Source organism: Bombina bombina, chromosome 1 (genome assembly GCF_027579735.1).
Source record: "Bombina bombina isolate aBomBom1 chromosome 1, aBomBom1.pri, whole genome shotgun sequence".
Lineage (NCBI taxonomy): Eukaryota > Metazoa > Chordata > Amphibia > Anura > Bombinatoridae > Bombina > Bombina bombina.
Genome location: NC_069499.1, coordinates 402,889,392 through 402,902,111, shown reverse-complemented (window position 1 = coordinate 402,902,111; position 12,720 = coordinate 402,889,392). Strand labels below are relative to the sequence as shown.

Sequence of the window (12,720 nt, the reverse complement as noted above, 5' to 3'; positions counted from 1 at the left end):
ATTGAGGCATCCTGCAATAACCTTTTTCAAGCATCCGATACAGAGAGACCCACTTTGTTGCCCTCTCTGCACTGGTAGCGATGGTGCCGATCGTTGGTGGGTGGGAGCTAAGCAGGGAGGCGGGTGGGCGGCCCATCGCTACCCAGCATCTGGTTCCTGTAAGTGCAATGTGCACGCCGGGTGCTGGGAGCATGCGGGGGGGGGGCTGCGGGGGCACGTGCGCAGCAACCACTACCACCAATGATCCCTGCCACATAAAATAAATAAGTATCAAAGGATCTGGGAGGGGGAGGGGAAGGTGGGTATTGAGGGGGGGGGGCAGCTACACTACAGAAAAAGCTATATTTGATTAAATAAAAAAAATAGTTTTTGGGGACAAACTGGGTACTGGTGGACAGCTGCCAGTACCCAAGATGGCGGCAAATAGGTAGCGGGGGGAGGGTTAGAGAGCTGTTTGGGGGATGGGGCGGCCCATCACAGCTGAATAAATATTAAAAAAAATATATATATTTTAGTACTGGCAGACTTTCTGCCAGTACTTAAGATAGCGGGACAATTGAGGGGTGGGGGAGGGAAGAGAGCTGTTTGGGAGGGATCAGAGGGTGGGATGAGTCAGGTGGGAGGCTGATCCCTATACTAAAGCTAAAATTAACCCTGCAAGCTGCCTAATTAACCCCTTCACTGCTGGGCATAATACAAGTGTTCTGCGCAACGGCATTTAGTGACCTTCTAATTGCCAAAAAGCAACGCCAAAGCCATATATGTCTGCTATTTCTAAACAAAGGGGATCCCAGAGAAGCATTTACAACCATTTGTGCCATAATTGCACAAGCTGTTTGTAAAGAATTTCAGTGAGAAACCTAAAGTTTGTGAAAAAATTAGTAAAAAAGTAAACAATTTTTTTTTATTTGATCGCTTTTGGCGGTGAAATGGTGGCATGAAATATACCAAAATGGGCCTAGATCAATACTTTGGGTTGTCTTCTACACTACACTAAAATTAGCCCTACAAGCTCCCTATAAGCTCCCTTATTAACCCTTTCACTGCTGGGCATAATACTGCGGCATTTAGCAGCCTTCTAATTACCAAAAATCAACCCCAAAGCCATATAAGTCTGCTATTTCTGAACAAAGGGGATCCCAGAGAAGCATTTACAACCATTTGTGCCATAATTGCACAAGCTGTTTGTAAATAATTTCAGTGAGAATCCTTTTTTTATCGCATTTGGTAGCGGAATGGTGGCATGAAATATAACAAAATGGGTCTAGATCAATACTTTGGGTTGTCTACTAAAAATATATATATATATATATATAGATGTCAAGGGATATTCAGGGATTCCTGACAGATATCAGTGTTACAATGTAACTATAGCTAATTTTGAAAAAAAGTGGTTTGAAAATAGCAAAATGCTACTTGTATTTATTGCCCTATAACTTGCAAAAAAAGCAAAGAACATGCAAACATTGGGTATTTCTAAACTCAGGACAAAATTTAGAAACTATTTAGCATGGGTGTTTTTTGGTGGTTGTAGATGTGTAACAGATTTTGGGGGTCAAAGTTAGAAAATATGTGTTTTTTTCATTTTTTTCCTCATATTTTATAAAAAAATTTTTATAGTAAATTATAAGATATGATGAAAATAATGGTATCTTTAGAAAAACAGTATATAATATGTGTGGGTACTGTAAATGAGTAAGAGGAAAATTACAGCTAAACACAAACACTGCAGAAATGTAAAAAAAGCCCTTGTCCTTAAAGGGTTATGAAACCCAAAATATTTATTTAATGATTCAGATAGAGAATATAATTTTGAACAACATTCCAATTTACTTCTATTATCTAATTTGCTTCATTCTTTAGATATCCCTTGTTGAAGAAATAGCAATGCACATGGGTGAGCCAATAACAAGAGGCATCTATGTGCAGCCACAAATCAGCAGATACTGAGCATATCTAGATATGCTTTTCAACCAAGTATATCACGAGAATGAAGCAAATTAGATAACAGAAGTAAATTAGAAAACTGTTTAAAATAGCATGCTCTTTCTAAAGCATGAAAGAAAGTTTTTGGCTAGAATGTCCCTTTAAGGGTAAGAAAATTGAAAAATTGTCTGGTCATTAAGGGGTTTAAAGCTTCAAAACTGCCTAGTTTAGTTATTTCTTTATTTTAAAAAATTCTAGATTTTTTTTTATAAAAAAATATAATGCCCTCTATTTTTAAGGCATTTGGGGCACTTTTGGACTATGGACATTTTTTATAATCACATATTGACACAAATGTTTGTAAATAATAATTTGGAACTAGTCTTGTGAAAAGATGGTGTACAACTTGCTGTACATAACAACTGTGCACTAATAATGTATATATATATATATATATATATATATATATATATATACAATTTATTTTGTAGAACTATTCTGCATTTATTATTTTGAGACTGGTTGATTGATTTGTAAACAAGTAAGTAGCTATAGTAACCACTTTGGCAGTTTTACACACTGGGGGGAGAGCACATGGTTTAAAGGACCACTGTAAGTTCAATATATTTTGGCTTTTTTCTTTTTTTTTTAAACATTTTTAATCATATTTGTCATAGGATGTCTTTATGACTTTCCTACCTGATCACTGCAATCTTACTTCTAAAAAATGTATGTTTCCGAACCCACTCTGTGGGTATCTGCTGCTGCTGCTAGCCAATCCGGTGTGCAAACCGCAGTTTGAAGATGGCGGACGAATTTTCAGTAGCGCATGCGTGAGATTGCGCGACGTCATCAACAATGTCACTCCCTTCCAGACCTGCTCCAACACAGAAGACATGCTCTATCGATCTTACATAATAAGATCCGTCAGTGCATTGATAGGTAAGTATTGCAGAATCTCCCTAGTTATAACAAGCATCATTACAAAGTATCTAAATCTTCAAATAGAAAATAATTGTAATAATATATTATCAACTAAATGGTGAAATATATAAATTGTATATATTAAATACATATGAATTTGCCTACGAAATTAGAAAGTCTGGATACACGATAGCAATGATTGCTATTGCAAATGTGCATGCGTTATTCCCTATGAGGTGCTGGTACTTACGGCATCAGTAAGACAATATGCGCAAGCGTTATTTGGGCCGTTTTTGTGTGCATGCAAAAGCGGAGCAAACGATTGGTTAAATTTTTATATAAACGTAGGGGCTAAAATAGTGGGCTGGATTATATGACGTTATAAACGAAAAATAAAAAAATGATTTTACAAGTAAATGAGGCTTAGTTTTGAAAAAGTTTTATTTAAAAAAAATAAAATAAAAAGGTAAAGTTTGTAATCCTTTAAATGTCTGTTTTTTTTTGTATTATTCAATGGTTTGTCTGAGTAAGGGGGAATACCTTTAAACTCATAGCACTTAAAAACTCCAGTGAGTGCGGATTTATTTATTGGACATTATTGGCCTAAACCCTGGTAGTTGTATTCTGAAGGTTATGAGTGTGCATACTTGGGAACTATATACACATGTATATATGTAAATATATAAATAAATATATATATATATATATATATATATATATATATATACATATATATATATATATATACAAACATTCACACACATACATACATATATACGCACACACACATCTATCTATATATACACACACATACAGAAATATATATATATATATGCAATAGTCTGTGCACACATATGATACTGAGCTAATGGGGATAGCATTAAAATATTTAGAGTAGCAGTGTTCTGGTTGATGAGACATGGGAAGATAGCTAGGAATTGTAGGGTCTGGAGGGCCTTCTGTGTAGTTGTGACAAGCTACAATTAATCACTTTCTTTCTGCATGCTTGACTTGAGCTCTGTCAGTTATAGTCACTGAGAAATTGGGACATAATACTATGGTGACCAGACGTCCCTATTTTTTAGGGACAGTCCTGAATTTTGGCATTGTGACCCTATTTTTATTTTTATTTTAAGGATAGTCTTGAATTTGGTCAGTCTGTCCCTGTTTTTTAAAGGGCTAAGCTATACTGTCCTGGATTGACCTGGATTTGCCCAAATGGGTTTCCTGTCCTTTCTCCTGGTCTGTAAATGACAAGAACCAACAACATTTTTCATAAAATCAGCTGCAGTTACTCCTCAAATTCAGAAGGGGTCTCTGTTGTGTATCACAATTTGTACTTACAGCTACATCATGGGTTGGCATACAGAGGCAGTGGATAATGTGTTTGGGGTTGGATAACTTACAGAGATAGCAACAGCTTTATTTTAACAACAGTTTTACAATTGTCTTTTATTGTAGGTAAACTATTGTGACATGCCTTTATATATTATAAAATGTCACAATGTTTTTTCTTTTAAAACCTCCTCAAGATTTATGAGGTGCCCCAAATTTGAATGGAGGTGTCTTGGATTGCGGTCTCAGATATCTGGTCACCTTATATAATACACATCCAAAAGCTTCCCAGTTAGTATCAATGAACAGTGAGATGGGGAAGCACAGGGATGATTCATAGTGCATAGGCTGAGGTTGAGGTGAGCTCAGCATGGTTAAAGGGACAGTATACACCAATTTTCTTTTTTTTTTCCATATTTTTTTTCTTTATTGAGGTTCTTAAGCATACAGAGTAAAGAATTAAAAAAAAAATTACAAACAAATTGCACAAATATAGGTACACTAATGTTGTCAAGTACATAAGGATACTTGATTTAAAACAACCTAAATCATGACATAATTTTTATTTTTTTATTTTATGAAACCTGATTTTTTTCTTCTTATAAATATACCTTCTATTCACTACACGTTGGGCCACTCTTGGGCCCTTGGCCTCCTATAAAAGTAATTTGCAGAAGATAGGAAATAATAGACCACTTTACCAATTTTCATATGACTGCATGTAATTGACACTACTCTAAAGAATAAGATGCACAGATACTGATCTAAAACTTCTGTATAAAACCTTAGGAGTCTACTCCTAAAACCTTGAGGCTTGGTAAGGAGTCTGAAAATCAGCACAATGTTATTAAAAATAAGCAAAACTAAAGATTTTTACAAACACTCCCAGATTGGCTATATAAATGGATCATCTACAAAACATTTATGCAAAGAAAAATCTAGTGTACAATCTCCCTTTAAGCAGTAAGACAGAATAGCCAAGTGCTCCCAAACAAGGACTACCCAGTAAAATATGGGACTGTTGGTATATCACTCACCAAACCTCCAAAGGACAATACCTACCAACATCATGCAAACAAAAACAAAAAACAAAGCCAAAGGGAAACTGCCTTAGAAAGCAGAATTATATGCTCTGCCGAACTGAGCTGAGCCACAGCACCTAAAAGGTTAATGCTTTTGCTAAATAGCATGCAATACTTGTATGTCTACATCTCAAAGCCGGATCAGTAAATTCACCTTTCAGTTTCTCACTTTTCGGTCTAAGTTTAACTGTGCACTAAACACTAATTTTATAACTTTAAAAAAAGCAAACTTGTATACGATAAATGTGCACTCAACAATATGTTGTTTTTTTCTAAAAGCTAGATATTATTATCCAATTGTAGTACAATTATATTTTATAGATTGTTTGCTACTAATGTGGCTTCATAATCTAGGAAATCCATTAGTTCATTCTAATTATACATATTTACAACAGCCATATTTCTGAGCAAATAAAGCAGTTCAAATACAAACTAGGAAATAAAATAGATATATGCCTTTGTTCTTTAAACTATTTCTAATGAGATTTAACTATACTGATGCATATGCACTATCTCTAAAGCACAAGCATTGTTATATAAAACTAAACTTTAACAGGTTGGCATATTTCTAACATAATCTTATAAGACTACTCAACTGAATATAGACAGCTTTATTTCACTGGCCAGCAGTTATAAGAACCTTCTGGCATAACAAAGTACCTGTATTTGTTCCTTTTGTAAATGCTAACATACAACCCCTCATTAAGGGGTTTCTTTTTTTAAATTAATAGCACAATCCCCATTCAAAGACCAGTGACATACAGGGTACGTTGTTGGTCTTTAAGGGCTTAAAAGCAATAACCCTAAGTCTAATTTTTCAGAGAACTTGAAAATTAAGCAGTGCCATTTCTATGTGATTTAGTCATGCTCACTATTAAAGAAACTGTGCCTACGCTTTAGCAAAAAATCTGCTTACATGTGCACTTTTATTGAATAGCATAAAATATATTAATGAAAATAGTTATTATATAAAAATGTATGTGTATTCTGAAAAATCATATTTCTGCTGTACAGATTTATCTGTTTCTATTTCTAAAGGGATGATTTAGTCTGTATTCTGTATTAATTTAAAGCAAACCTGGTTTAGCAGCCTTTTATCTATACCTTTGCTATAAGGCAATATGCTAAATGTGTATTATTTTGAACTGTTTTATGTGTTTTGAACTAGAATGTAAAATATAATTGAATTATTGCTGTAATAAAGTATTTTTAAGTATTTGAATCTTAAACTGGATAATAAGACGATTATGTATTGCTTTATTTTCTCTACCATTTGTCCATTTTTAACACCTCTATTAAACTTTCATTACTAGCCAGCTTTAAACAAGTAATAACCATATCCAACTACATTTTGTTTTATCATTTTACATTAACTACAAAAATCCATGTCTTTGACCTTTTCTGTCCAAGCTACAAAAGATCACGTATAACTGCTTGACTAACTTCATTTTTTGTAACTTCCAGCTTGACACTGACTTCTTCCCATGCACTCTACCGAAACAGCACTAAAAAGTGTTTAATTACTAACTTTCTACTAAGTCTAAAAGTGATTTCTCCAAGATGCTGTCAAATATACTTCTTAATTATCTCTTGCTTTAAATACTGTAATCCTCCAATGCTTCTCTTAGCTGTCCTATCTTAAGCCATTAAAAATATAGTCTCTAGGTTTATCAGTTTTAAGCTTTTTTCTAGTTAAAAATGAGAAAAACATAGCAGTCTTTCTAAGGTTCAGATATTTCTTAACATTTATTCATTACTCATCTCTTTCCACTAACACCAACAAATCATCACCTGATTCTCCTTATTTGGTTAATACATTATCATATAGCCACATATATGTTCTCTTCTTTGAAAGGGATATGGAAATCAAAATTAAACTTGCATGAACCAGATATAGCACTCACTTATGAAAAGCTTCCAGATGCTTCTTTTTCTTGATATGCTTTGTTGAAATGTAGCTCTTTTCCATGAGACCATACCTGGGTACGCTCATGACCATGTATGTGTATTAGGAAAAAATTATTTCAAACAGAATTTAAAAAAATTTGTACCCACCCTTTGTTATATCCTCTTTTTGGTGCAGAGAACAAGTTCCACTACTATACCAGCATCATAAATGCATCTTCAAATCCTTAATAAACAAACAACTTAAAATGAACCCCATTAAAACAGTCTGCTTGAAAACAGTTCAAGTGAAATAAAAGGAAAGCAAATACAAGGCAAACTTAGCATCTTTAAACTAGTAAATCTTAGCCTCAAGAAGAGATATTTCACAAGGGCAAAAGGGTCTATATGAGTTCTGACTACATTTCTAGAATGCCCCGGTCCGTGCAATGACATCAGAGGCTGGTGACGCACTGGCTATGATATGCCCAAGAAACTCATATATAAACCCAATATAGGTAGCTTAAATTTATGATTTAGATGGCAGGTTGCACAATGACGATTAGCATTCATTTTTACTCATTCAACGCAAATGAAAAAATATAGTGCATGATCTAGTGCAGAACTTTTTTCACTTTCTGTGATGAGATTAAAACTTTTTCTGCAGGTCACTTGAGAGTAAGTTAGTAACCATGGTGTTACTGATCAGCTGATCTAGTGTAGCTATAATGAAAACCTGGTCTGTTGGGAGTACTTAAGGACCATCATTTAGAAACACTGCACTAAGCACCAGCTCATCTGCAATGTGTTGATTACCTGGAGTATAATGCCGTTTTTAAAGTTTTTAAAGTTTGATACACAACAGGGATGACACCAAAGTATGACGTATGTTTGAAGAATCCAGTATTTTTCAGTAAAAATGTAATTCACCACTTTGGCCATTACATGGTGATGTTGGACTTGGAGTGAGTTGGAGACTTGAAGGTACAAGCCTCCAACTCACTCCAAGTCTAAAAAAATTAAAAAAAAATTAAAGGCAGCCGCAGTTGTCACCTGTTTCTTCTGAAATGCAAAACACCTTCTCAATGATGATAACAAACATTTGTTTTTTTTTTGCAAGTTGGAGCAAAAACAAATAAAAAACTTTTGTATTATGAGATTGAGGGGATGTTTTGCTTTGCAGTAGAAACAGGTGACAACTGCCTTCAATTTTTTTTATTTTCTTAGACTTTGGGGCATATTTATCAAAGTGCGAGTGGACATGATACAATGTAGTGTATCATGTCCGCTGCACATCGATAAATGCCGACAGCATATGCTGTCGGCATTTATCATTGCACAATAACATTTTATTTATGTACATAGCAAATATAAATTACAGGAATATTTATCTGATATATACAATCATTGGAGTGCTAAAACAAGTGGCAAAAGAGTATCAGGCATCACATGAGACAATAATAGCTATGGCAATATTGGTAAAGTTATAATGTACCCAAGTTTTATATTTAACAAAGGTGTTACGCCAGTGATTCAATGAGATAGGAAAAATACAGTTGTATTAATAAGCTCATCTACCAGGTAAGTGTGGTAGTGATCCATAAATTCCAGCTCCCTTGTCTCACATATTGACTACTGTGTGAAAGGGATAGATAATGCCATCTGTGAAGTCAACTCTCTGATAATAGCAGGAGCCTCTAAGCCCTCAGCTCCTCCCCAAGCATCACTAAGTTCAGTAGCTTCAGATTGATCCAGGGCCCAGCCTAATGAAACTGTTGTGGTGTCCTCCGGTGCCATCTGCATACTGAAGGCATTGCTAAGGTGCTATTTAAGTGTAAGTAGGTGTTTCTGGAAAATTCCTAGCACCCTCTCTTCCCATCTATCTAACGCCGTCAGGACTTTCTTAGAAGTGGGTGATGGCAGGTTTACAATTACAGGCTTTCCCTTTTCATAGTAATATAACTTAGAGGTTAGGGCTCATTTTCCACATGCATACATGTAAAGTGTAAGCACAACTGCAATGGAACAGTCTAAACACAACTGCAATGGAATAGCAATGTTGAAACTTAATTCTTTACCCAGATGACTGGGGGTGGGGTTTAGAAGACTCAATGTAGGCTACCACCAAAGTACCCAATGGTCCAGATTAGGACTCTGAACAAAGTTATAAAGATGATAGGCATATCAACTGGTGCATCAACTTCTGTTAAAACTGATTCCTTAAAATGCACTGATATTTTGATATAGTTGGGGGATTATTCAGCTATTCATTTTGCATACTAGCATGTCAACCGCCCAGACACATCCCCCGAAGAACAACTTTTAAAGAGCATTCCACTTTGATTCATAAAAAAACTTCAAAAATGCTAAAGGAAACCTTAGTTCATCTTATTTATAGACACTGTGAAAACATCTGTACGCGTCAGAGAATACAAATTTAAATGGAAACATTTTCATTTTGAATTCACTACTATGAATATACTACTATACAAAAACATAAAATAAAAATATTAAAAAAACATAAAGTCAACAAAACTTATATTTGATTGAGTGAAATACTGTATGCAATGAAAGTGAGTTTTAGTCACTTTGCAAGTTGATACAATTAAATATTTTTGTCATGTAACAATCAAAGCACAAGGTTTAACATAAATAGAGCTTACTTTCCATTTTCCACTTAAATTCTAGTGAAGTCAAAACTAAACTTTCATGATTCAGATAGAGCATACAATTTTAAACAACTTCCATAAAAGTGAATTTCTATGACCTAATCTGCACACATTGCTGCCATACAGTGTTATACACACTTGCATGCTCCTGAGATCCTAGAACCCTCCCAGGCTTACTCTTCAGCAAAGGATACCAAGACAACAAAGAAAACAATAATAGAAGTAAAATTGTTTCAAATTGCATACTGTAGCAAGACTACAAAAGGTTAATTTTATTGTTTTATCTTTTTAATTTAAAATCAGATTTTGGGGCATATGGATCAAGCTCCTTATGGAGCTTGATGCCCCGTGTTTCTGGCGAGCCTGAAACCTAGGTGCTTCACCAAAAATCGGTCATCTCCTATGCTTACATTATTGCTTTTTCAAATAAAGATACAAAAAGAACAAAGAAAAATTGATAATAGGAGTTAACTAGAAAGTTGCTTAAAATTGCCTGCTCTATCTGAATCATGAAAGTTTAATTTTGACTAGACTATCCCTTTAATTACCAGTCTCAACCACCTGAACCCTAATCTAGCAAACAAATACCTATAGACATCCATGTGCAACTTAACATATAAAGCAGTAAAGATTTAGAACAATATTAAAAAGTGATACAATCAAACAAAAAAATTAGATTTTAAACTTACCCTTCTAACCTCACGTCTGGAAGGCTTCTGTTTAAAGCAATTAGATCACTGGCCATGAGGTTAAATTGGTTAATTTTAAAGAGTTCCTTCATTTTATCTTGCTCATCTTTAGGAATAAGAACTGCTTTTCCTTGTTCTCCAGGACCTTCTTGACTTCTAGAAATAACAGCTAGAAAGACAAAAAAAAATATGGTTGTTAGTTCATATATTTAAAATGAATGTTTATGATCATGTTACAGACAGTATATGTTCTATCATTCTATCAGGGTGCTGTGCATGCAATGTACCCCTGATATGTTCTGTAGCACTCCCACTCACAACGTATGCTTCACTGGATTACTGTGTGCAGAGTGAGATATTGACCCCATATATGAAGCCTCATAAGAAACCTCAGGGCCATTTCAGTGCAGCCTCACGTATGTGAGCCAGCAACCAAAAAGTAAGGAGCACCAGCCTTATGACCTCTACTTCTTAATCAGCCCTCAACCTGCGGATGTCAAACTCATTTGTCCACGATGACGGACAAGCCCAGCTCTATCACCATTAATTGTGTGATAGCAGGGTCGGGGCTGCATAAGGATTTTTTGTGCAATTTCAAAGGTCAATGTTGCGTCAAGGCCCTGAATGTGTGCAAACAGGTTCTCTGTCTAGAAACCTTGTCCACATAGTAAATACAGCAATTTCCACAGCACCACTTAAAAAATACTTAATGTATTAGTACAAATACAAACCATGCAACGTTTCGGCCCTACAGGTCTTAATCATGCATATTCATGATTAAAGGGACAGTCTAGGCGAAAAAAAACTTTCATGATTCAGATAGGGCATGTAAATTTAAACAATTTTCCAATTTACTTTTATCACCAATTTTGCTTTGTGCTCTTGGTATTCTTAGTTGAAAGCTTAACCTAGGAGGTTCATATGCTAATTTCTTAGACCTTGAAGGCCACCTCTTTTCAGAATGCCTTTTAACAGTTTATCACCACTAGAGGGTGTTAGTTCACGTATTTCATATAGATAACACTGTGCTCGTGCTCGTGCACGTGCAGTTATCTGGGAGCAGGCACTGATTGGCTAAACTGCAAGTCTGTCAAAAGAACTGAAATAAAGGGGCAGTTTGCTGAGGCTTAGATACAAGATAATCACAGAGGTTAAAAGTATATTATTATAACTGTGTTGGTTGTGCAAAACTGGGGAATGGGTAATAAAGGGATTATCTATCTTTTAAAACAATAACAATTCTAGTGTAGACTGTCCCTTTAAGGTCTGTAGGGCCAAAACGTCACATTGCTTGTATTTGTACTAATAAATTAAGTATTTTTTAAGTGGTGCTGTGGAAATTTTGTATTTCCTATAGTTCAGGGGGAAGGCAGTACCCCCCTCCACGTGCAACACAATTAAGAAAAGAAAAAAGTTTAAAAAAAAGCTGAATTTATTGTGCTGGGCCAAATTGATTGTCCAGTGTGTGTGTGTGAGTGTGCATTTTTCTATGAATGCACATATTCGTGTGTGTGCTTTGGTTTAGAAGTATATATTTGCCTCAGTGTGCTGCAGTGTGCAGTTTAAATACATCAGATAGACTTTGGAAGCCCCCAAGTTTGTAGGTCTAGAACTGTGTATGTATATACCAATTTGTATGTTTGTCAATGTTTGTGTGTGTTAAAGTGTGCTGTTTAATGGATCCGTTTTTTTTGTTTTGTTTACTTAGCCACTCACAGAAGATTTGGATTATGCTGCTTTTTTATATTATATTTTAACTTTAACACAACACTCAATACCTAAAACAGATGGTATTCATTTCGGAATTATTTTTCTCAGCCACGGCTGACTTAATGAATTCTTATGATGATTGCAGTGCAATTTAAAACTGTTCACAGGGGAGGTGCACAGCTACTTATACAAGCTCTGATGGGGGAAACTCTTAGGGCCTGACGATCAACAACTCGCTGGCATGGAGAGAAATCTCGCCAAGTCTTTGGGGACTTTTTTGAGCATTATTTTGCAATGTAGGTGCCTCTCCTTCCCATCCAAAACTCTGCATAGAGAGAAAAATAACTCTCAATAAAAAAAAAAATGCCTTTTTTTAAAAATGTTTCAGAAACCTTGTGGTACTGAAGAGACGTTTTAGGTGATCTCGTCAGAGTGAAGAGGTTCAGATCATCAGGCTCTTAGCTTCCATGTGTGGTATAGAATTATTAGAATAATGAAAAC

General features: G+C 35.2%; 1 protein-coding gene across 3 annotated transcripts in view; it reads right to left on the bottom strand.

Annotated features, from left to right (window-relative positions):
• GALNT13 (polypeptide N-acetylgalactosaminyltransferase 13) overlaps window positions 1-12,720 on the bottom strand; it is a 766,581-nt gene that overhangs the window by 501,147 nt on the left and 252,714 nt on the right. For all 3 annotated transcript variants that reach the window (XM_053698312.1, XM_053698310.1, XM_053698311.1), the window contains exon 2: window positions 10,510-10,678. In XM_053698312.1, coding sequence (XP_053554287.1) covers window positions 10,510-10,678 — 169 coding nt within the window. The remainder of the gene's footprint in view (window positions 1-10,509; window positions 10,679-12,720) is intronic.